At 36.2% G+C, this 26,651-nt stretch overlaps 1 protein-coding gene across 1 annotated transcript in view; it reads left to right on the top strand.

Moving 5' to 3' along the window:
- Positions 1-26,651, top strand: part of EPS15 (epidermal growth factor receptor pathway substrate 15) — a 137,864-nt gene that overhangs the window by 105,673 nt on the left and 5,540 nt on the right. The window contains exons 19-23 of the mRNA XM_034652457.1: positions 3,200-3,235; positions 4,137-4,273; positions 8,560-8,629; positions 23,317-23,393; positions 24,971-25,133. Coding sequence (XP_034508348.1) covers positions 3,200-3,235; positions 4,137-4,273; positions 8,560-8,629; positions 23,317-23,393; positions 24,971-25,133 — 483 coding nt within the window. The remainder of the gene's footprint in view (positions 1-3,199; positions 3,236-4,136; positions 4,274-8,559; positions 8,630-23,316; positions 23,394-24,970; positions 25,134-26,651) is intronic.

Here is a 26,651-nt window from a genome sequence, read left to right as displayed (position 1 = left end):
ATAGCAGCTGGAACTTGGATTCCTGCCCTTAATGTGCCACTAGTGTTACTGAAGAAATACAACTTTAATAAATTGAAATACCTGATGTCAATGTAAACTATGTCAAATACCACTGGTGTCAAAGCTCTTTTTGCATTTTATTTATTTCCAAATCAATTTGTGAAACTGATAGGTCAATTTACAACAGTTTTTTTTTTCTCCAAGTTTTTATTTAAATTCCAGTTAATTAACATACACTATAATATTAGTTCAGGTGTAGAATTTAGTGGTTCATCACTTACATACTACATCTGGTGCTCATCACAACAAGTGCCCTCCTTAACACCTATCACCATTTAACAGCCCCCCCGCCCCGCCCAACTCCTCTCCTTACCATCAGTGTGTCCTCTGTAGTTAAGAGTGTTTCTTGGTTTGCCTATTCTCTTTTCTTCCCCGTGATCATTTGTTTTGTTTCTTAAATTCCACATATGAGTGAAGTCATATGGTATTTGTCTTTTTCTGACTTATTTCGCTTAGCATAATACTCTCTAGCTCCATCCATGTTGTTGCGAATGAGAATATTTCATTCTTTTTGCTGGCTGAGTAATATTCCACTGTGTGTGTGTGTGTGTGTGTGTGTGTGTGTGTGTGTGTGTCCATCCAGTCATCAGCTGATGACAGACTGGTCTCTTTCCATAATTTGGAAGTTGTAGATAATGCTGCTGTAAATATTGGGGTGCATGTATCCCTTCAAATTAGTATTTTTGTATTCTTTGTGTAAATACCTAGTAGTGCAATTGCAGGGTCCTAGGGTAATTCTGTTTTTCCTCCATACTGTTTTCCGGAGTGGCTGCACCAGTTTGCATTCTCACCAGCAGCGCAAGAGGGTTCCCCTTTCTCCGCATCCTTGCCAACACCTGTTGTTTCTTGTGTTGTTAATTTTAGCCATTGTGACTGGTGTGAGGTGGTATCTCATTGTAGTTTTGATTTGCATTTCCCTGATGATGAGGGATGTTGAACATCTTTTTATGTGTCTTTTGGCCATCTGTATGTCTTCTTTGGAAAAATGTCTATTCGTTGTCTTTTGCCCACTTTTTTTAAAAAAATTTATTTGAGAGAGAGAGAGACTATGAGTGGGGAGGCAGAGGGACAAGCAGACTCCCCACTGAGCAGGGAGCCCAATGTGGGGCTTGATCCCAGGACCCTGAGATCATGACCTGAGCCAAAGTCAGATGCTTAAATGACTGAGCCACTCAGGAATCCTTGTCCACTTTTTAATTGGATTATTTGTTTTTTGGGTGTTGAGTTTTATAAGTTCTTTATATATTTTGGATACCAACCCCTTATTGGGTATGTCATTTGCAAATATCTCCTGTGGAGCATCTTTCTATGTGCTTATTGGCCATTTGTGTAACTTCTTTGGAGAAATGTTGATTCAAGTAACTTGCCCATTTTTTATTGTTAGTCTTTTTATTGTTGACTTGTAAGAGTTCTTCATATATTCTGAATACAAGTCCCTAATCAAATATATGATTTGCAAATATTTTGTATTTTGCATTGTCTTAATTTTGATGAAGTCCAATTCATCTATATTTTCTTTTGCCACTTGTGCTTTTGATGTCATGTCTAAGATCCAAAGTCATGAAGATTTATTCTTAGGTTTTCTTCTAAGAGTTTTATAGTTTTAGCTATTACATTTAGATCTTTGATCCATTTTCAGTTAACTTTGGAATATGGTATGAGATACGGGTCCAGCTTTATTCTTTTGTATGTGGATATCCAGTTGTCCCAGCACCATTTGTTGAAAAGATTGTTTTCCCCATAGAATTGTCTTGGCACTCTTGTCAAAAATCAAATGACCGGGGCGCCTGGGTGGCACAGCGGTTAAGCGTCTGCCTTCGGCGCAGGGCGTGATCCCGGTGTTCTGGGATCGAGCCCCACATCAGGCTCCTCTGCTGGGAGCCTGCTTCTTCCTCTCCCACTCCCCCTGCTTGTGTTCCCTCTCTCGCTGCCTGTCTCTATCTCTGTCAAATAAATAAATAAATAAAATCTTTTAAAAAAAAATCAAATGACCACAAATGTAAGGGTTTATGTCTGGACTCTTTAGTTCTAGAATTATTTTTTTTACTTCAGTAAGGCTCAGTGTCTTTGTTTCTGGAGTAGTGATGGTAATACCCATTCAGTATTCTTATGAAGAGTAGAGAATTTTGTTAGTAAAATTATTGCTGTTGTGCCTGTCTTTTCCCTTCTATTTGTAACCTCAGCTTGTGATCAAGGAATAAGTATAGTTGGCTCCTATTAAAATTTGCTTCTTTGGGGCACCTGGGTGGTTCAGTCGGTTAAGCACCTGCCTTCAGCTCAGGTCATGATTCCAGGGTCCTGGGATCGAGCCCCATATCAGACTCCCTGCTCAGTGGAGTCTGCTTCTCCCTCTGCTCGTGCTCTCTCTCTCTCTGTCTCAAATAAATTAATTATTTAAATCTTTAAAAAATAATAGCAGTCGTTTAAAAATTTGCTTCTGGGGCGCCTGAGTGGCTCAGATGGTTAAGCATCCCCCTTCGGCTCAGGTCATGATCTCCAGGTCCTGGGATTGAGTCCCATATTGGGCTCCCAGCTCAGTGGGGAGTCTGCTTCTCTCTCTCCCTCTGCATCTCCCCCTGCTTGTGCTCTGTCTCTCTCTCTCTCCCTCAAATGAATAAATAAAATCTTTAAAAAATAAAAATAAATAAATAATTTGCTGCTTTTATGAGGTATGTTGATATTCTGCCTTTTTCTTTTTTTTTTGAAGTCACCCAATTCATCTTTATTTTTTTTTTATTGTGTTATGTTAGTCACCATACAGTACATCATTAGTTTTTGATGTAATGTTCCATGATTCATTGTTTGCATATAACACCCAGTGCTCCTTGCAATACGTGCCCTCCTTAATACCCATCACCAGGCGAACCCATCCCGCCACACACCGCCCCTCTAAAACCCTCAGTTTGTTTCCCGGAGTCCATAATCTCTCATGGTTCATTATTATTATTATCATGGTACTCTTTATTATTTTAAATGTTTCCTAAAGATGCATGGCATTTAGTGTTTTATCTACTTTGAGGTAGAGCTAATGAAACAGACTTCGCTTTAAGAAACTTTGCTTCTGTTTAAAGTTACTTTTAAGTAATGGTGTCACAACAGTAAATATTGTTATTGTGACTTCTTATTTATTTTACCATAGGTGATCCTTTCAAGGATGATCCTTTTGGAAAAATTGGTACGTATATCATTGAGGTCCAACTTAGCTGTAATTTAACTCTGCTTAATTATAAACTTATGTTGTATTTAGAAATGAGAGATCAAAGTAAGGTAGTTATAGGAAGTGGACTTCCTTTTTATTCAGTTTTTAAACTGATATAAGCCCCACTAAAATGTTGTATGTGCCTGGCATTGTCAGAGAGAAAGTGGTAGACTCTTGTGAATTTGGTTAATGAACCGTTTGCTTTATTATTTTTTTAAATGACATAAGTGTTTATATTTTGATACTTTTAGTAGTACTTAGACTGATTTCTCCTTGTTAGCCAAGGATTAGATGACTACAGCGATCTATGCTACTACAGTGTTTAGAATTTAGAACATTTTGTTTTCCTAAGATTACAGCATATGAAAGGGAGAAAAGGAAACATCTTAAAGAATTACTAAATGTCAGGCTTTATAAGATATTCTTTCCCTGGGATTTTACATTAGAATAAAGCAAATCTTGTGCACCATTTGTTATGCTTCCCAAATATGTTCCAAATAAGTTTATTAGGTGAAAGACTATCTTTTAACAAAATCACAAAGGAATGTGTGATTCCTCATCCCCTAAAATTAGAATCACCAGCTTAGAGGAATTATTTAAACCTAGCATACAAGTAATCTTTGTGTAATAAGTATTGGAATTATTGAGTTGCTTTGGGTGAATGATGAGCAAGTAGGAAGAAGAATATTAATTAAAGCTATTTTAGGTGCAACTGTCTATATTTTTTTATGATCAATAATCCTAACGCCAAGTACCTAATTTAGATTCTGCAGAAGTTCAAAATGTCTTTTAATTAAGGCAGTTATCATACCTTCGGGTGATAGGAAATTTAGTGTAGTTGTTTTTAGTCTTTCATATATGTGCTGTATTTTCTTAGATCCATTTGGAGGTGATCCTTTCAAAGGTTCAGATCCATTTGCATCTGACTGTTTCTTCAAGCAGTCTTCTGCTGACCCTTTTGCCACTTCAAGTACTGACCCTTTCAGTGCAGCCAGCAATAGCAGTAATACATCGGTAAGTGGGAAGGTTAAAAACTGTTAAATGGATAACAAACATCCTGAGTGAGTTTCTTGAAATATACAATGATGAGAGGGTCCTCTTTTAGATTACTTCTGATGGGCTATGTAAAAATGTCAATCTCATCCAGTCCATCTAGTTTTTGGTTCAGACTGGCATTTACAGCTTTATCACCCCCTGTAATTGGCTGGAATAACTTATTTCATCTAAAAATCAAGTCCATCCTTAATAAGGATCAAATAATATCCCATTGGGGATATGTAAAATAAATGATTTGAAATCCATTAACCAGTCTTAAATAAAGCTTTTCAGAAATGTGTGGTATACATTATTGAAATAATGAAAATCAACCTAAAAATAGCACTGATGTTTTAGAAAGATAAAATCATTTATATTATAGACATATTTTATATATATTTTATAACACATGTTGGTCTTGTGGAGAAATACAAATTCCTACTAAATGTCAGACCCTCTTCTGTAATCTTCACACCCTTGCAAAGTAGGTGTTGGTAGCCCTATTTTAACAATAAGGACACTGGGACTGGGAAGTAACCAAGGTCATACAGCTAAGTGCTTTATCATCTGGAGGCGTGAAAAAAAAATATATTATGGATAGTTAAGCATACCCAAAATAGAGTAATATAATGAAATATTTTAAGAAACCTCCATGTAGGGATGCCTGGGTGGCTCAGTTGGTTAAGCGACTGCCTTCAGCTCAGGTCATGATCCTGGGGTCCTGGGATTGAGTCCCACATCGGGCTCTCTGCTCAGTGGAGAGCTTGCTTCTCCCTCTGCCTGTTCTGCCTGCTGTTCCCCCTGCTTGGACGCGCTCTCTCTCTTGGACAAATAAATAAATAAAAACTTAAAAAAAAATAAACCTTCATGTATCCATTACCCAACTTCAATAATTATGAATGGTTTTGGAATGGTTTTGTTTGTTTTTATTTTTTATTTGGAGGCTTATTTTTTTAAGCAGCATGTTTCACCCAGAAAAGAAAATGGATTGACGGGCATTTGAAGCAAAAATTTTGTCTTTTAATTCTCTTAGATTAAGAATACTCCCTTAGAAGAGTAATTGATTCTTTTAAAGTAAATACATTCTGATATTCTTTAATTGCTTTCTTACTGTACTCAGTAAAGAGCAATTTGGCCAACAGCTGGTATTTTCCATTGATGTAAAAGTGAGCAAGTGCCTCCGTAACTGAATATTTGTGGTTTCCACAGGCTACTGGATACTGTGTTTTCCTATAACACTTAGTTTGCAGTGTGGACCCATTTGCCAAATTCTTCTAAAATTGGCTGCAACCTGAATTTTTTCCCCTCTTACCTTATTCTAGTCTCTTATTCTCCACTCTTATCAGTAAAGAGCAAGAAAACCAAAGCAGCTCTTCCTAATTTAAAAATAAAACAAGTTTCTCCTGTTCCTCTCTCCTGATGAAAAATTTCCACCATTTGTTCTATTTACTTTTTCTCTTTCCTCCCAAGTTTGTGAAAGCAATATTGCCCTTGCTGACTGCTCTTGATTTCTCCATAAAAAACAAAGCAAAGAACCAAATTGGCAATATAATATTAGCTTTTTTTTTTTACCTCATCTCTTCCATGTACCAGGCACGGTGCTAAGCTCTGTTCATGTGTTACCCATTTAATCTTCACACTATTCCTATGAAGCTCATGTTACCACCCTCATTTTTAAGATAAAGTAAATGAGGCTTTAAAAGGTTAAGTGATAGTAAGTTAGTAAGTGGTAGAACTGAATTCAAACCTTGTTCTATCTGACCAAAATCTAAGGTCTTTACCCCTATAGTCCAAGATTTAAACTTAATTCTTCCTAGCTACAGAGCCCTTGTGTTTTGTGATCTTCCTTCTTTTCAAACAGGCCTTTGATTATGTTTCTAGGTCTGAACCTCTCCCCCAAAGGTCTTTCCTATTCCCTCAAGGCTAGTCTCTGCTCTCCAAGGGACATAATTTTAAGAACCAAAGCAAAACAAAACAACTGCCATTTCTTACTCTCCTAGCTAGTGTATGGTAGCATTGTGTCGGTTCTAAGTCATACAGTCAAAGTGGGGGGCAGATGACTGATACAGAAGAGAGAATTTCAGTGATAAATTTGGTGACCCTGTAGGAAGATTTTGGAACATTAATTCTATAAAATACCATCTGAATTGTAGTTATGAAAATTACTTGTGTGTACTAAATTGCCTAATTATGAAACTGAACATAACATAGAGTTTAATGGCCTCTTATTCCTTCATAAGCCAGGCACTCCGTCCTGTTCCCATTGCTGTCTCAATGGTCTTTTAGGTGGTGGCACAGTGTATTATGAGGAAGGAATAGAAATTAAACCTGACACTCATGTAGGCCTGCTTTTTCTGTTTCTCTCTTTGATGGCAAATAAAATCTATAACCCTTTGTTAAAAATCAGACCTGTTAGGTTGTTTTTCCCCTGAAAATCAAGAGAGGAAGCAATAAGTGGTGACTTATGTCCGTGACTATCTCTCACATTGGTATTTTGACTATTATATTAAGAACCATGCAAAGTTACCTGGTTATACAGACCACCTTAATGTTTTTCTTTGATTGCTCTTTATTTATTCAGCAAATATAATCAGAATATAAGGCATTATGCTAGTTTTATAGTACTATCATTGGCATCAGTTAAAATAAGTACTATCATTTTCAGTTCTAAAAACTTCATTAGTATTAATTACTTCTTTCTGATAGTAGTTTAAATGGGTTCTCTCGCCTTTTTTTTTTTTTAAGATTTTATTTATTTATTTTAGACCAAGAACTAGAGAGAGAGCGCAAGCTGGGGGGCGGGGTGAGGGGCAGAGAGAGAAGCAGGCTCCCCACTGAGCAGGAAGCCCAATGTGGGGCTTTATCCCAAGACCCTGGGATCATGACCTGAGCTGAAGACAGATGCTTAATCAACAACCACCCTGGCATCACTGGGTTCTCTTTTTATAAAGAGAGCATGTACTACAAACCCTGGTTAGCAATACTTTTCTCTTTTCAAATACATTTGTTTTATTTGGAAATGTATCAGTTGAGCTCTGTGATATCCTTTGGCCTTCAATTGTAATAACCAATTTCTTAATGATTAGAAATAGAGATTATATTACAGATGACATTGATAACCATGAGTCAATGGAGATAAATGTTCCCAAACCCTTTTCATGCCCCTTTCATCTGTCTGCTGAGGTTTTCATTGGCCTCTAAACAAGGACCTGAGGCCAGAAAGAGAAGTTTCACTTTTTTCCTAGATATATAATTTGTTTGTCTATGATTAAAAACCAAAATAAGTTAGGAAAACAGTTCTGTAGCAGGAATCTCTGGCTTCTGGTAAAGTCGTCACTCTGTAGCCACTCACCCTTGCCACTTGGTCCATATTCTTACATGGCTTATTATTGAAAGTGGCAGAATCTTTTTAGCAGAGCTCCCCCCTCCCTCTCCACCTTTTTTCCTCCCTCTCCTCCCCCACCCCCGTCTTCCTCAGGAGTACATGTGTATGTTCCTCTGATGGGCAGAATGCTAGAATTATTTTTAGATAACTAGAAAATAAATCTAGCATTTTCTGATATTAAGTACTAGGATATTTAAGAGTTAGAATAGTATGCATCCTAAGTGCAGCATGTCATCCTGGAATAGGAGAAGGACCTTAATGGAAAAACTGGTGAAATCCAAATAAAGTGTATAGTTTATAGTTTTGTACCAGTGTTAATTCCTTAGTTTTAATAGATGTACCATGATTATATGAGGTGCTAACATAAGAGGAACCTGGATGAAGGATATATGGGAACTCTCTGTATTATCTTTACAACTGTTCTAGAAATCTAAAATTACTTCAATATAAAAAGTTAAAATAGTGTGTATCTATACCAGTAGAAAAATTAAGAAGAAAAGAAAAGAGATTAATGCCACCAAAGTCAGGGTAATAATTACCTCTACAGTTAAGGGATGAAATTGTGTTTGGAGAGGGGCACAGGTGTTGGCAGTTTCTTGGAAGGTGATTACGTAGAAGTTCATTTGATAGTTACCTGTTAAACCATATGTGTTTCATGTACCATTTTGAATGGATAATATATTACCCAATAAAAGATTAGAAAATGATGTGTGTCATTTTAATTTAATAAGATTGCAAATCAGTAAGGGGAAACATTTATTCCTAATGCCTTGTATTTCTTAATTAAGAGTTTGTAAAGAATCTTTTCTTTGGTGTGCCCATAAGGTTTCAGCTATAAAATACTGCCTCTCTTAGTCATGATTTTGTGTAATTTGTTTAGGTAGAAACAGTGAAGCACAATGATCCTTTTGCTCCTGGTGGAACAGTTGTTGTTGCAGCAAGTGATTCAGGTAAGGAAATAATTGATTGATTTCTTTGACCAGTAAATATTACCCTTTTTAAGCTTCTTTTTCTGGTCTCCAAATATATTTGTCCTATTTACTTACATAAGGCTGTAAAATTATTGCGTAGTTATAGCCAATTGTAATCAACCAGTAATAATGATGGCAAGTGTTGGCATATCACTTTCTACTTTTCTTATCATTTATTTATATCATTTATTATTCATGTTAAAGATCTTACTAGAAGGGAGTGGGAGATAGGCTTCCAGTTATGGAATGAATAAGTCATGGGAATGAAAGGTACAGCATAGGAAATCTATCAGTGGTATAAAATACCATTGTATGGGGACAGATGGTAGCTGTGCTCATGGCGAGCATAGCATAATGTATAAACTTGTCAAATCACTGTTGTACACCTGAAACTAATGTAACATTACGTGTCAACTATACTTCATTAAAAAGAAAAAAACTTACTAGACTACTCTAGCCAATAAAACCAATAAATTTTTTTTCCTTGATAAAAGGCAGTGTTTGGAAGTTTCAAAGTCAGCAATGACTCTTAGAGATCTTGGCCTAAACTTAAAAATTGCTTCCAGTAGGTAATGATAATAGTTTTATAAATAGTGGATAAGATCTTTTAATAATACAGAGAAAATCAAAATGTTACTCTAGCATTCAGTCTTCATGCTTTATTTATGGCAGCTAATTTTCTATTTATCCTTGTAAGTAATATTACCATTTTAAAGATCAGGAAACTGAGTCCCAGAACTTTAAGTAACTTGATCAACGTTATATATTTATTAGATTAGAACCAGGTGAAGCCAAGATTCAAACCAAAGTCTGGCAGAGTCTAAAAGCTTCTGCAACTTTTTCACTATTCATTTAAAAATATAACAGACCAACTATTGTGAAGGAGAGCAGGGAATTAGAGGGAAGTGGACTCAGACATGTGAATACCTCAAGTATCATGTTGATACAGGATTCCCTATTTTTCCAGATGAAAATAGGTTGAGTTATTCAGTACACAAATTTGCTGATGTGACAAGTTGAGGATTATGAGCGTAGAGAAAGAGTAGTAGAAATGCCTTCACAATTTAGATTTCTGGTATTGGACAAGTTATAACAAGATGAGATTTAGCAGTATGCGTTGTTTTCAGGTGGAAATTTAACTTCCAATATGAGTAACAACAAAGAACTGAATATAAAAAGCAGGTAGGTAGAAAACAAGATTTAATGTAGTGCTGATTATTGATTTAAACCAAAACTTAGAATAACAGCAAATAAGATTTCTAAATGGCTTATTGTAGTAACAGTGGTTAAATTAATATATTTTTAAAATACATGTGCTTTTTTTAGACACTCATTATTGAGCTGATGAATTAATATATAGCTAAGGAGGGGCGCTTGGGTGGCACAGTGGTTAAGCGTCTGCCTTCGGCTCAGGGCGTGATCCCGGCGTTATGGGATTGAGCCCCACATCAGGCTCCTCCGCTATGAGCCTGCTTCTTCCTCTCCCACTCCCCCTGCTTGTGTTCCCTCTCTCGCTGGCTGTCTCTATCTCTGTCAAATAAATAAATAAAATCTTTAAAAATATATATATATAGCTAAGGATATTGTATGATTAGAAAGGATAACCTAAGAAAATAAAATGAAAAGTTAATATATTTATACAGGTAACCCTTGAACAATATGGGGGTTAGGGATGCTGACTCTCCCCCCACATGCAGTTGCAAATCTGCATATAACGTTTTACTCCCCAGAACCTTTACTAACATCCTACTGTTGACTGGCAGCCTTACCAATAATGTAAATAGTCAGTTAACACATATTTTGTATGTTATATGTATTCTTACAATAAAGTAAGCTAGAGAAAACATTATCGAGCAGATCATAAGGAAAATACATTGACAGTACTGTGTTGCATTTATTGAGAAAAATATGCATATAAGTGAATACACACACTTCAACCCCATGTTGTTCAAGGGCCAACTGTAATTAACTCTTGACTGAAATGGTAAGTGCCATGGAAGTTCATTAAAGCTGCAAAAATTTAGAGGAAAGGGAGATCACCTTCATTTAGGGTAAGTCATGAATGGTTTCAAAGCAGAAGGTAGCTTTTGTGGTATGCCTTGAAAGAATGAGCTAGGATTTTAGTAAGTAGATATAGAAAGAGTATATAAAGCAAAAAGAACAACATAAGCAAGGCATGGAGGCAGGGCACGTTCAAGGAAAAACAGATATATATATTTTTTAATTTTGTTAGTCAACATACAGTGCAATATTGGGTTCTGGAGTAGAATTCAGTGATTCACCACTTGCAAACAATACCCAGTGCTTATCACAACAAGTGCCCTCCTTAATCCCCATCCCTCGTCTAGCCCATCCCCTAACTCCCCTCCCTTCATCATCAAGAGTCACTTATGTTTGTTTCCCTCTCTCCTTTTTTTCTTTTCTCCCTTCCCACATGTTCTGGGTTTTTTTTCCCTTAAATTCCACATACAAGTGAAATCATAAGGTATTTGCCTGTCTCTGACTGACTTATTTCACTCGGCATGATACACTGTAGCTCTGTCCATGTCATTGCAGATGGCAAGATGTCATTATTTTTTATGGCTGAGTAATATTCTGTTGTATGTATATACCATATGTTCTCTATTCATTCATCAGTAGATGGACATTGGACCTTCCAAGGAAAAACATATTTTGATAAAACTTATTTATAGATAGAGGAATCATGAGGTTAAGGCTAATGTGGTAGATTACAGTCTTATTGTGGGTTTCTGTTGCCTTTGTTGGTCTTCTCTTTCAGTTACAGTTCCTAACTAGTTTTCTGTAGAGTGTTAGAATAAATGACTATAATAACCTGGGAGGGAAACAACATTTATTGTTGTTAATCATCATCATAATAGATACCATTTATTGCACTCTTGCATAGTTACAGCACTGCATGTGCTAACCATTTTCCCATACTTGGTCTCATTTTGGTGTTATGTTTATTGTACAGATACGGAAAATCAAAACACGGAGAGATGAGACCATTTCACAAGGTTAAAAAAGAGTAATAGATGCACCCACATTCAGATGAGGTCTCTGGTTTTCCACTGCTTTGGTCATTCCTTCTGTCTTGAGACCTTTGCTTATTCTTCCTCTTTCCCCCAACTCCTTTATATTGTATTGCTCTAGGTCTTAGACTCTGGACCTCTTTTCCTCTCTATCTGTATTTCCTTAGGGATCTTATCTGATTTCCTGGCTTCACATACTGTATATATGCTGATTTAGATCTCTAGCCACATCTTTTTTCCTGAACTCTAAACTCATATATCTAACTACCTACTGATAACCTCTACTTGAATATCTGACAGATAGAGGTAACACAACATGTCTAACACCAAACACCTAGTCTTCTGCTCCCAACTTGCTTCTCTTGCAGCTTGCCCCATCTCAGTTCATGGTAATTTCATCATTAGTTGCCAAGACCTAAAACCTTGGTTCTTCTTCTCTTACTCTACCCCTAATCTGCCAAGAAATCTTACTGGCTCTACCTTCAGATTATATCCAGCAAAAGATATGCGATGGCCTAAACCTTCCTAACAATATCCCTTATCATTAATTGCCTTTACTCACTCTGTTCCAGCCATGCTGATCTTGCTGTTGTTCAAACAGCAGGCCAGTTTCTTAGGCCCTTTGCCTTTAGCTGTTCCCTATTCCTGGGATGATCTTCGTCCATATATCCACATGATGATCTACACTACCTTTAACAAATCTTTGCCATATGTCACCTTGTCAGTGGGGCATATTGCAGCCATCCTGTTTAACATTTACAAGACTGCGGCCTAGCTCAGCAATCCTCCCTTACTATTTTCTATTCTCCTTTCATTATGGCTTACTGCTTTCCAGCATACTATATAAATTACTTTGTTTTTCTGTCATCTTTCTCCTCTTCATGCCACTAGATTTTTAATTCCAGGGAATTTGGATCTTTGTATTCATTGGTGTATCCCAAGAACCTTAAACCATGCCCGGGCATATAATATTACTGAATAAATTGATGAATCATTACTCTCCTCACAGAGCTTATAGGATGGGAATGGGGGGTGGGGGACTGTTTAATAATTTTGTCCTGAAAGTGGGTATTTTTTAACATTGTGTTAAGATATACATAACATTAACTATTTTAGCTATTTTTAAGTATATAGTATTAAGTACAGTCATATTGTTGTGCAACCATCACAAATCCGGGTTATCTTTTTCTGTGTTTGTCTATATGTTTAGTGTCATTCCAAGAAAGTATAGCTAAATCCAGTGTCATCAGGGTTTTCCCCATGTTTTCTTCTTCCTAAGAGTTTTATAGCTTTAGGTCTTACATTTAGGTCTTTGATGCATTTTGAGTTAATTTTTGTATTTGTTTGTGAGGTAAGGTTAGAGTCTGACTTCATTCTTTTAGAGTGGGTTTTCAGTTTTCCCAGCTCCATTTGTTGTGAGGACTTGACCTTTCCCCATTGAGTGGTCTTGGCACCCTTGTAGAAGATCACTTGACTATATACGCAAGGGTTTATTTCTAGACTCTCTCTTCTATTCCACTGGTGTAATTGTCTGTCTTAATGCCAGTACCACACTGGTTACTGTAACTTTGTAGTAAGTTTTGAAATCAGTGAGTTTGATACCCGTAACTTTGTTACTCTTTTTCAAGATTGTTTTGGCTGTTCAGGTTCCCTTGGGATTCCATATGAATTTTAGTATGAATTTTCTATTTCTGCAAAAAAATGTCATTGAGATTTTGATAAGGATTGCTTTGAACATGTAAATTGCTTTGGTTAGTATTAACATCTTAACATTTTCCAGTCCATGAAGTGGGCTGTCTTTCCATTTAATTCTATCTTCTTTAATTTATTTCAGAATGTTTTATAGTTGCCAGCATACATGCCTTCCTTGGTTAATTCCTTAGTATTTTATTCTTTTTCATGCTATTGTAAATGAAATTGTTATCTTAATTTCCTTTTCAGATTGTTCATTGTTAGGATATAGACATGCTACTGATTTTTGTGCATTGATTTTGTATCCTGCTACTTTGCTAAATTCATTTAAACAGGTTTTTTGTGGAATTTTACAGTTTTCTACATGTGAGATCATGTTGTATGCAAGAGATAATTTTACTTCTTTCTTTCCATTTTGGATGCCTTTTTTTTCCTTGCCTAGTTGCTCTGGCTAGGACTTCTGTGATGAAGTGGTGAAAGTGAGCATCCTTGTCTTTTTACTGAGTTCAGAGAAAAAAATTTCAATCTCTCACCATTGAATAGGATGTTCCCTTGGCTTTTCATATATGGCCTTTACTATGTTGAAGTAGTTTCTTCTTTTTTCTAGCTTGCCAAGTGTTTTTATCATAAAAATATGTTGAATTTTGTCAGGTGCTTTTTCTGCATCAATTAAGAGGATCATGTGGGTTTTTTTCCTTTATTCTGTTAATGGGGTGTATTATATTGATTGATTTTCATATGTTGAACCATCCTTACATACAAATGAGAATCTGAATCTTCCTAGTCTGCCATTTAGCTTACGTCTTGATTTGAATGAGAATCTTATAACCAAAAACTTTTTTTAAAAAGATTTGTTTATTTGAGAGAGAGGAAGTGTGCATGTGCATGCACGAGTGGGGGGAGGGGCAGAGGGAGAGAATCTTCAAGCAGACCTCCCAGTGAGCGCAGAGCCCCATGTGGGGCTCGTCTCACAACCCTGAGATCATGATCTGAACCAAAACCAAGAGTCAGTCACTCAACCAACTGAGCCACCCAGGCACCCCCCCAAAAAACTCTGTTGAGTTGGTTGGGCTACATATTAGTTGTGTCTTGGGCCGAGTTACACAGACCTTCCACAGACTCAGAAATACCAGAGGTCTGAACTTTCTTTTTCTTTTCTTTCTCTTTTTTTTAAGCCACACACATAAGGTCATCCAAACTTCGTTTTTGCATTTTCCTCATTTAATCTTTACAATGGTTATAGAGACAGGTGCTATTCGTTCTCATTTTAAGGATGAGGAAAATGCCTTATCTTCTCATCCAATCCTGACAATATAAAAATGGTAGTAAGGTGATGCCACAGATTTTTTTTTCTGTCAAATTTAACATTGCTGCCTTTGTTAGAGCTGGAAAGAATCTTACACATGCTATGAGCCTGAGTTTTGGTATTATTTTTCGCAAAACTAGCTTCCAGAGAGGTCTTTAGAGAGTTGGCAAATTATTGTTTCATATTTTTTAAGTGTCTTTGAATTTTTAAAAACTGCAATTTAATTAAATATATGCATTCATAAATATTACAAACCATATTAACATTGTAGTGCATTGGTGCTTTAAAGTACTGTCAGGTTAAGTGGTGTTTGTGCAGACCTCTGGATAAAAATTACTTTAAACTATTCAGATTGCAAGACTCTTGTTTAAAAATGTATTTAATTACTTCTTTGGGTGAATTGTTTTTCAAACAGATCAACCAAAACCAACTGCAGAAATAAGTTCAACTCCTGACTTTAAACATTTGTGTCAGTCAAAATTGCTTCTTTGTTTTCACTGTCACTGTGATAAGTAAATGATATAAATTTGAACTTAAAATGATTTTAGAATTGGGGTGCCTTGGTGGCTCAGTCAGTTGGGCAGCTGGCTCTTGGTTTCAGATCAGGTTATGATCTCAGGTCCTGGGATCAAGCCCTGTGTTGGGCTCCACGTTCAACAGGGAGTCTGCTAGAGGATCCTCTCTCTCCCTCTCCCTTTGCCCCTCTCCCCAGCTCTCTCTCTTTCAAATAAATAAATAGATCTTAAAATGATTTTAGAGTTAATTTTTTAAATCCCATTTATTTATTTCATATATTGGAATTTTATTTCAGATTTGAAAACTATTATCAAGCCTGATTTCCTAATACTTGAAAGGAAAAGCTAAGCCCCAGAGCCACTTATCTGTTTGCTTCTCAATGCATACCCATTGTTTTCCTCTGTATTATCCTGCCTCTTTATTTATCTACTACGTAAGTGAAAAAAAAAAAAAAAGAAAAGAAACCCTTGGGAACCCAAAATTCGATAAAGGGTACTGGGAGCATAGGGAATATAATCAGATGAAAAATGTTAAAAAATTAAAGCATTTTAGTAAGAAACTTGTAGAAGATCCATGAAAGACTCTTGGGGGTTGGTGGAGATAATTCCAGACTTCGGTGCTCTTCTTTCAACAACAAAAAAAATAATTAGGAAAGAAGTGGGTTATTTGAAACAATCATAAGCAGTAACTTTGGAAATCATCAAATATAGTAGCTTTTTGGTCTGAGGACCTCTTTACACTTTTAAAAATTAATGAAGACCCTCAAAGGACTTTTTTTATATGGGTTATATCTATCAGTATTTACCATATTAGGAATTGATACTGAGAAACTAAAAATTTTTTAATTAATTTAAAAGCAATAATAATAAACCCATTACATAAATACCATATTTCTTTAAGAAAAATAACTCCAAACAAACAAAAAAAATTGTGACAAGAGTAGCATTGTTCATACATTTTTGCAAAGCTCTTTTAAATGTGTGCCTTAACAGAAGATAGCTGGATTCTCATATCTACTTCTGCATTCAGTCTGCTGCACTGTATTGTTTTGCTTGAAGAATGTGAAATGAAAAAGATCTGCTCTCACACAGATAAGTAGCTGGAAAAAGGAGGGATATTTCAATAACCTTTTTAGGTAATTGTGGATATTCTTCTTTGATACTATACCAAATTTCAACATATTTTTGCTTCTTTTCTTTTTTTTTTTTAAGATTTTATTTATTTATTTGACAGAGAGAGAGAGAGAGGGAACACAAGCCGGGGGGGGGAGAGGGAGAGGGAGAAGCAGGCTCCCCACTGAGCATGGAGCCCAAGCAGGGGCTCGATCCCAGGACCCTGGGATCATGACCTGAGCCAAAGGCAGACGCTTAACAACTGAGCACCCAGGCGCCCCATATTTTAGTTTCTTTAAAATTAGTTGCAGTGTGGTACTTGAAACCATATCAGTGACCTTTTCATGCTTTTTACATTAAAATCCATTGGTTTTTCTAGCACTTTGAATGAATTTTTTACCTATGTATGATTTTGTAATTTGCCTTGATTATTTGGGAAATATTGGTTCACTGAGTTATGCATATCTTCCAATGCTGACACGTTTCATTGTAAATACTTTTAAAATTATATTAATATCACCATCTATCTTATCAGAGTCTTTAAGTATTGGTATAATGTTAAGATTATGGGGCAGATACAGCTTTCCAAGATTCTAATTTTTACTTGAAAGCTTGAATTTTTATCACCTGCAACATATACTATCAGTTGTTTTCCTGAAGGTGACAGCCTCACTGTTTGTTTTGGAGGAAATGTTGCCAGATATCCAAATCTGAATAACCATTGTTTATCTGTTATTTCTTTCAAGTAAAAAGGGCATTCCATGAAAAAAGCCGCTAGTTCAACTTGTTTCGTACACCATCATGCAAATGCTTTTCCTCCAGATAATTATCAGTACTTTGCTACTCAGCAGAAGTGCTTTGTGTGTATTTCCCATTTTGTTACTCAGAATTTTAAAAAGATATGTACCTAGGGGTGCCTGGGTGGCTCAGTCAGTTAAGGATCCGACTGTTGGTTTCAGCTCAGATTGTGATCCTCAGGGTCATGAAATCGAGCCCTGAGTTGGGCTCCATGCTCAGCGCAAACTGCTTGAGATTCTCTCTCCCTCTCCTTCTGCTCTTCCCATTTGGGTTCCCTCTCCCTCTCTCTCAAGTAAATAAATCTTAAAAAAAAAAAAAAAAAGATGTGTACCTGAGGATCATGATTTATTAAAACTAATAATTTTTATCAATTCATCAAGGACATTTTTAAGCACGAATGGTCTTTTTTATCCCCTGCAAGTTTGTGATGGTGAAAAATACACTGGTTACAAACCTGTTTGGTGCTACTGCCTTGATTCTCAGACATTAGCAGTTTTATCTACATTGTTGCAAATATCAGCATGTTAAGAAATATAAAGAACATCTTAATATTCTGAAAATAGTTTTGACCTTTCAGATCTCCTGAAAGAGGTCTTGGGGACCTCTGGGGTCCGTGGACCACACCTTGAGAACTTCTGATCTAATATGAACTAGAAGATTATTCCTGTTGCCCTGGTCTCTGTTCCCTCAGGACAGCTTGCTCCCAGGAGGTATCTGGGACAGATGTCTCCTTTTATTCAGAACAGGAGCAAGAGAATAATCTCAGTGTCCTGGAGAAAAAACTGACAAGTGGAGGCTATCTATTTAGTTATGTGTTCGCCTAGTGCTTCTGCTCTTCTCACAGTACACACTTTTTATGGTGGTGAGGTCCAGTTCTTTGCCTTCAACTACAGCCTGTTTCCTAATGACTTCTAGATTTAGTCTTTCAGTGTTGAAATCTCCCTTGAACCTCCACTACCTTCAAGTTCCTTGCTGGATATTTCCCCTTAGGTACCAAGCTCAACAGGGCTTAAAATTGAAATAATCATCTTTTCCAATTAATCTCTCCTTTAAATAAAGTATTAGTATTTCTACTTTCTATATTAATGATATTATTAGCCAGTCATCTTAAACTTCTCCGCCATTCTTCACCTCCAGTAAATTTCCAAGTCCTGTTGTTTTACCCCCAAATAGACCCTGATTATTCTTCCTTATACTCAGTTTTGTTTGGACCCTCATTTGATTTTATCTGGACTGTGATACTAAATTGCCTTCATTCTCTTTACCTGCCAATCTGTCATCTACATGACTGCTAGAATTGTATTTCTTAACATTTGATCATATTACTAACCACAAATCTAAGTACTAGCCCTATGTTCCACACATATGTGTGTGTATAATTTTTTTATTTATGTATTATTTTTATTAGTTAATATAATGTTTAATATATTATCTATATTATATTTATATTATATGTATATATATATTTAATGGTCTTTTACTTAATGTGTCACAGGTGTATTAATAGTATTTACCGTCTACTCAGTTGCCCAACCAGAGATTTGGGAGTCATTCTAAGTTATATTCCTGGTTTGCCACCCCAGACCTTCAGGGACATAGCAGAGTCTCATCAGTTGAGTGCTGAAGAAATGAATAAATGATTTGTCTCAAATCTGCTACATTATCAAAAGATTTTGAGTTGAATGGAACCATAAACAATCTAGAGAGGGATTGTCATCATTAGGACATGGGTGCTTGAAGCCAACAGCCTGAACTTAGATAAAATTGCTAATTCCTTAGGTTTTCTTAGTCTCCGTTTCCTAAACAATGAAATGAGGTTAATAATTATACTTCATGGGTTTGTTGGGTAGATTAAATGAGATAATGTGTGTTAAAGTATTTATTATGGTACCTATCACAGTAAATGATAGCTGCTATTACTATTATTACTACTACTTTTTAGTTTAATGGTTTCTAAATCCTGACTAATGTTACTTGTAATATACTCTTTGTTAGTTCCAAGTCAAATAGGGATGAGAGAGAGAAGGAGAATCAAAATTGTTGCCAACTCTCTTTTCCTGGAAAGGATTCTTTCCAGTCTAAGATGTTTTTCTCTTCTTTTTAGTTTTTAAATCCTTTTGTTTGTGAAATGAAAGATGGACTCTTTTTTCTTTTTAGTTCTTTTTAAGTTAAGCAAATCTGTGTATGTTATTGTTGTCTCTATGTATGTTGGTTTTTAATGTATTTATTTAGTTTACTAAAAATAAAATCCCAGCATCTGGAAACCACTGAGACTCAGAGAGGTGGCATTACACACCCAAGGTCACAAACAGGACTTATGCCTTCTTTACTCACACTCCTATATCCCTCTTCTTTTTCATCAAGAAATAAAGTGTTTAGCCAGAAAAAAGAAAAGATTAATCCCACAGAACAGGAAAAATACAAGCTTTCAAAATAAACTAAAAACCTGAGGGTAAAGTTTTGTTCTTAAAAATTAAATGATAAATGACTCCTACTTCTAAAATTTAGTGATTATGATAGCACTAAAAGGACATCAGATATTTTTAATATTTTGACTCACAGTGGGGTCTTTTTAGCATTTACTCCTTGTGAGTAGACCTGTTGCAGACTAAAAGAATACTAAAGAAAGCAAATGCAGGTTACTCAGTTTCTACATATACTTTATTTTGTCTTGTAAAAGTTCTTTTTCCACTTCATTATAGATGAGATTAGTTCTGGTGTCAGAAGACTTTTCGCATGGAATATTGTACTAACTCCTAACTGAGGAAATGCAGAATCTTTCCAACTCTTAATTAAAGCTTTATAGCATCCTGAGGATTTAGAGGGGAACTTGTGGTCTCCCCAGAGCATCTTTGACTCTACCGGTAGTAAAATGCCAAGTAGGTCTTCATTTTTACAGGCAGTGCCTCAGGCTAAGCATGCAGATGTTCATATGTTTTATTATTCTTAGCCTCAGCCTTCTTTCATGTTTTTTCTCTAATTTTCTGTTTCCGCAAACCATAGGCCATGACTGTCTCTTCAAGGCCACTTATGTTTTCCATGGGAAAATGTGTGTGCATGAGCACGTGTGTATTTGTATATTTGTGTATAGTGTGTATATGTCTCTCTCTTCTCCCACCTCCTTCTGTCCACAAGTAAAAGAAAGTAAAACCCTTTTGGAAAGTCTTCTTGGCCTCTTTGACATAAACCTAGCTGTTGCTTTTCTTTTACTCTCTTTGAACTTTAATACTTATTGTGTAGCAGTCGTATACATATTTCCTTGAAGGTAGGTGTTGTGTCTTATTCTCCTCCAAATCCCTAGTACCTAGCCTTGATGCTTAGTAAATGTGAGTGGATGAGTGGGTCAGTGAGTGAGTGAGTGAGTGAATGATTTGGAGACTAGTTTGAGAAAATGGATTCTTTGTTAATGACCAACACCTCAGATTATTCATGAGTATCTCTTAAAAGTTTTCTATGAGTTTAAACTGGATTATCTGATGGCTTGTGAATGGGTCACAGAGAAAAAAATTTTCTTCCTTTTCCCAGGATTCTCTGGTTAGATACCTGTTCTTGGTTATTATTTGTGAGCCTTAAAACTGGTTTCTCTTATTCCCTGTTGGTCAGCTGGCTATGCTAAGAAGTATTATGATATCTGTTTGGAAGATCCTTAATAAGTAGACAGTTTCTGTCCCCCTTTTCTCCCAGTATTTTCAGTGAATATGAGCATCTCCTATTTACCAGACCTTTTTCTAGGCCTCAAAGATACAGTAGTGAACAAAGCTAATTCTCGTCTTTATAGGGTTTATATGGGAGGGATAGGCAATATACAAATATGTAGTATGTCAAGTACTGATGAATGCTATGAATTAAATTGGGGTAAGGGGATAAAAAGTGATAAGCCTAAAATGTAGCTTTAAAGGAAGAAAATACCAGGAAAAAAGCTGTTAAAGAAGCATGCTAAAATAATTGATAAGGGTTATTTCTGATAATGGAATTATAGATGTTTTTTAAATTATGTTTTTATGTAGTTTTCCAAAGTGTTCATTGCCTTTTTTCTTGGGAAGAGGGTGCCAGTGAGATCACATTTGCATTTAAAGCCTCATTCTGATGGTCCATAGCTCCCTGTGATCAAGAGGAAGAAAGCCACCTACTGATTGCTCTCTGAATATTTCTGGGAATCCTCAGCACATAGTCTGGAAAAGTTCATACTCAGTGAGTCCTTCCAGTCTCTGGACAGGCCTCAACTTCATATCAGTCATGATCAATATCTGAGGAGGTTGTTGCCAAAGTCTTAATTCCCCAGTTTGGGCAAAAGTGCTTTGTCATTCATCCAGGACACATTCCCCAGTGTTTGGACCGATGCTGAATAGGTCCTCTATTCTGATGAAGAAAGTGTAGAAAAACTCTTAGTAAAACTACAAGTAGCATATTCTTTATACACAATGTCATGTATTTTACTAATGTATTTCACAGTATATACTTCACAATATTTTAGTCAAACTTAACCTAACTCAACACTGTTGCCATGAGTGTTATGACTTCTTGTAAAAGCTGTGGCAAAGGAAAAGCACGAAGCAGATTTTTAATTCCCTCCAGTGAAAGGAGCCAGCTCCTTTTCCCTCATCCCCCTTCTACCACCAGTCAGGAGATCACCTGCACTCTGGTTGTGCCTCAGCTGCTGTGGCATCAGGAATTACAGGGCGCAGAGAAGGAGGGAGAAAGAAAAGTCTAAAACAACACCCATGACTAGGCTGGGCCCCAGGCTGTGGGACTTAGATATGTAGTTATAAAAAAGCATCTTTTATGGCCAAAGCTGTAGAATTTCCTGTAACTCTGGACTTTGAACATCCTCTCCGGGCTCAGAGTTGTTGATCTGTCTCTAAAGGACTAATTTTCTTCATGCTTCTTCCCATCGTCTTTACCTGCCTCCTCCACCTCATGACTGTCTTGATGACAAAGGAAGCAAAAGTAATATATACCTTCTTGCCCCTCTTCAGTTTATGTCCATGGTATACTGATTTTTAGAGGTAAAGGCACACTTTACACATTTAAATGGGTACATGGGCACACTTTTGTTTTAAAACCAATTTGATGTAAAGATGAAGATTTGAGGGAGAACACAGAAGAATTTTCAGTCTCTTTGCTCTTTCTTACCCTGTCTCTTGCAGTTCTCTTTCCCTTCCTTCCTTTGTTTCTATTTTCCTATATCAAGTAACAATTCCTATAAACATTCTTTGGCTTTATTGGTAGCTTTTTTGCCTGAATAGGTGAAACATATCTCAAAGTAGATCCGTTCATTCCAGCCAGAAATGTTAATCCATTTGGTAAGTGCAGTGTGATGGAACAGATAACTTCTCATGCCTGGGAGCAGGTTAAGTAATTACTTTCACAATTACTGTTCCCTCTGCCTGACATATCTTTATCTTTCCCACCTCCATCTATTCCTTATTTAAAAGACCTACCTCAAATGTAATAGTTTCTTTGATACTTTTTCTGGTTCTCCCAGTTAGTGACTCCTACTACAGGGTTTTCCTACCTCTCTAATAGCTCATTTAGGATTGTTTTATTATTGTTTTTTATGTCTCTCATTAGACTGTGAGATTTTGGGGGTAGGAACTGTATTTTCTTATTTTCTTAGATCTGATATTCAAGAACTGTTTTTGACCGTTCTTCTTGGATAAGCCTTATTCACTGTTTTTAAGGACTTTACAATCTAATAATGGTGATATATCAATCACAGATAACCATAGTACAAACTAGAATGCAGTCACTACCACAGAGAAGAAAGAAATCACTTCTTGCTGTGGGAAGTAGAGGTTTTCCCAGGCTTAGGGGGTGAGGTGACATTCACAATGCACCCTGAAGGATAAGTGTGAAATGGGGAATTAATGAAATCTAGCTTCTCTTACTTCCTGATGGCTTTATTAGAAATAGTTTCAGTGCATGAGAACTATCTTATTTGACATATATTCCAAAGCCTTTAACCTAGAGTTAGCTTTCTTGTTTTCGATCTGAAATAATTCATCGATTTATACAAAAGAATGTATTGTGTGTGTGTCGGGGGGGTAGGTATCAATTTCTTCACTATCTTCATGGATTTAAGTAGTAAATTCAGGAACTGATATTTAGGATTAGATTTTTTTCATCTGTCTGAATGTTACCAACCAAAAAAGGACATGAAATTTTGATGTATTTCTGTCCTGTTGTATTGATTTTCTTTATTCATTTTAGCCACAGATCCCTTTGCTTCTGTTTTTGGAAGTGAATCATTTGAAGATGGATTTGCTGACTTCAGCACATTGTCAAAGGTAATCTGCAGTGATTAGTGGGAAGGTGAAATATACTCTGTTTCCACCAATGGAGCAGTTCTTCCTTCCAATTATGTAACCCTCTCATAGACATCTCAACTTGATTTCAATGTTGATTTCAGATAGGAGTGATAGATAAGATATAATTAAAGTAGACATATTTCTATACATAAAGACTATGGTGATGGTACAGGTAATTATATTTTTCTACTGACAGGTTAGCTCAACAACTTCATTTTAAGAGTCTTCTGCCTGTTTAAAGATATTTCTTCCAGTTGAACTAATATACCTGTTGAACTTACCTGTTGACTGGGTCAGTAGATGTAAAATTTGGGCATTCATGCCATCTTCTCTGCATTGATTACTTCATTCTATGTTCTGAGGCTGTTAGGGTTAGTATTAAAATAATTAATACACATAGTCAAGCTCTATATGTCCATTATCTATTTTCCAGTGTAGCTGTAGGATTGATTCAAGCCAAAAGAGTAAAATTAGAAGAGTATATGTGAAATTGTCAATATCATCGGTTCTCAGATGGATGTTATTTCCCCCTCCACCCTCACCCTCAATTATTTGGCATTGTCTAAAGACATTTTTGGTTGTCACAACTGGGAAGGAGTTCTATTCTTATCTAGTAGCTAGAGATCAGGGGTGCTGTAAACATCTTACAACACAGTATCCAACTCCCCACAACACAGAATTACGTCCAGCCCACAATGTAAGTAGTACTGTAGAGAAACACTGGCCTAAAGAGATCTAAAATCATAATGTCTGATTCATTATAGAAAAGTGGATCTTCCATTATTAGAAAGGCAGAGTCTTCAGACCCACATTAAGACTTGTTATTCCATGGGATTAGCTTGCTTTTAAAAATTGACTTTCAGGGGCGCCTGGGTGGCATAGCGGTTAAAGCGTCTGCCTTCGGCTCAGGGCGTGATCCCGGCGTTACGGGATCGAGCCCCACATCGGGCTCCTCCACTGTGAGCCTGCTTCTTCCTCTCCCACTCCCCCTGCTTGTGTTCCCTCTCTCGCTGGCTGTCTCTATCTCTGTCGAATAAAGAAATAAAATCTTTAAAAAAAAAAAAAATTAAAAAAAAAATAAATAAAAATTGACTTTCATGTTGTCTTTAATGTTTTTCAAGATGACATTTTCTTTGTCATTAGTATTAAATCTTTCCTATACTTAGGTGCATTGGGAAGTGTGGAATCAGTATTTTTTTTCTTTGTCATTTGGATCAGATATTCATTTGAGGAAAAAACATATAGTCCCTTTAAAATGGACCTCAGGTGGTTTTGTATTAGCTGAAGCTTGGAAAACTTTTAATCCAGAGTTGGCTTGTTTTGGTATGATCTGTTGCTTTTCATAAGTACTGATGTTATAATCACTACTAACATAGAACAGTTTTTTTAAAAATTTCTCCCTTTTGGCCCCAAATACAAAGATTAACATGTCAGTGCTCTCAGAATTGAAATAAAGCTGCATAATACTGAAGATCATTCTTCTAAATGTTACACCATATATACTTTGGTTGGTATAATTTATATAACCATGTGTACACATCTCTTTTCAAACAAAGGTCAACAACGAAGATCCTTTTAGTTCAGCCACATCGAGCTCTGTCAACAATGTGGTCATTAAAAAAAATGTGCTTGAGGAAACATCAGTCAAAAGTGAAGATGTACCCCCAGCACTGCCACCAAAGATTGGAACTCCAACAAGACCCTGCCCACCACCACCTGGTATGAGAGCTGGTATCTTTCCTAAATCAACTGAGATGCTTTTTCTCTTTCTGAAAAATATTGTTGTGAGCCTTATAGACTTAAATAATAAAGGGTTTTAAACAAAACAAGTCAAAAAACATGGCAGCAGCCTGCTACTGTCATCTGTTCAGACCTCAGTACAGAATGACAGACATGTGCCTAAAAGGCCAGCATGTGTAATGTGAACACATTACACATTTCTGGCAAGAGCTCATTTCTTTTTAAATCATTTTAGAGAGGCAGTAAATGGAAGGAGGACAGTATTAGTGAAATGGCTTCCTTTCTGGAAACTCATTGATTACCATTTACACAAACAGTTTCCGTCACTTTGGTGCTTTAACTAAATTTCTGTAAGAAAAGATTAATTTGAAGTCCCATTCTTTTCCTGACCAAACTGAAGTCTTCCTTAAATTCTTTAACGTGAAAATATATGGCCTTTTTGATGTCCAGAATTCAGCAACATAACTATTTAAAAGAAAGTATTGTTTTTCATGAAGGAAAATAATATTTTACTTCACTTAATAAGAGACTGTTTTATAAAAACAATTTTTTGGGTCCAGGAACAAATTCTTAATGTTTTTAGTGTTGTGTTTTTAACAAAGATATTAAAGTTCACAAGAAGTGGCTAACAAGGCAATCCCCTGAATAGGTGTAGTGCTGCTAGGCTGTTTTGTGAGAAGATACATCTGGTACATGGTTATTTTAATGATCATGTATCATTCCTTGGTAAGTTTTTAGCCACAGTAGTTACAGATTTTTATGCTTGCCTTTCATAGTAACCTCCCTATGGTATTTCTTGGGCAGATAATTTTTCTCTTTTTTGACTTAAAGCGTACAATTGTTAATACTCAATTATCTGTTGAAAAATGAGGTAAACAAATTAAGTGATTTCTATCTTTTAAGAAAAAGTAGCCTATATCATATATTGCTAGAGGCTAAGGTTGTCAGAATATATTAAAAAACAAATGAGCCAACAAACAATCCAACTAAAAAATGGGCAGAAGGCATAACAGACATTTCTCAAAGCATACAAATGGCCAACAGACACAGGAAAAGATGCTAAACATTACTTATCTTCAGAGAAATGCAAATCAAAACTACAATGAGATATCACCTCACAACTATCAGAATGGCTAAAATTAAAAACACAAGAAATAACAAGTGTTGGTGAGGTTGTGGGGGAAAAAGGAACCCTCATAACACTGGTAGTGGGAATGCAGACTGGTGTGGCCAGTCTGGAAAACAGTATGTTTTCAGAAAGTTAAAAATAGAACTAGCCTAGGATCCAACAATCTCATTACTGGGTATTTACCCAAAGAATACAAAAATACTAATTCAAAGGGATACAAGTACCCGATGTTTATAGCAGCATTATTTACAACAGCCAAATTATGGAAGCAACCCAAGTAAGTGTCCATTAATAGATGAATGGAAAAAGATGAATGGTACACACACACACACACACACACACACACAGAGACAGGAATATTAGCCTTA

The sequence above is a fragment of the Ailuropoda melanoleuca genome, chromosome 2 (assembly GCF_002007445.2).
Source record: "Ailuropoda melanoleuca isolate Jingjing chromosome 2, ASM200744v2, whole genome shotgun sequence".
Classification (NCBI taxonomy): Eukaryota; Metazoa; Chordata; class Mammalia; order Carnivora; family Ursidae; genus Ailuropoda; species Ailuropoda melanoleuca.
Note: the sequence above shows the minus strand (reverse complement) of the source record. Positions and strands in the feature narration are given on the sequence as shown.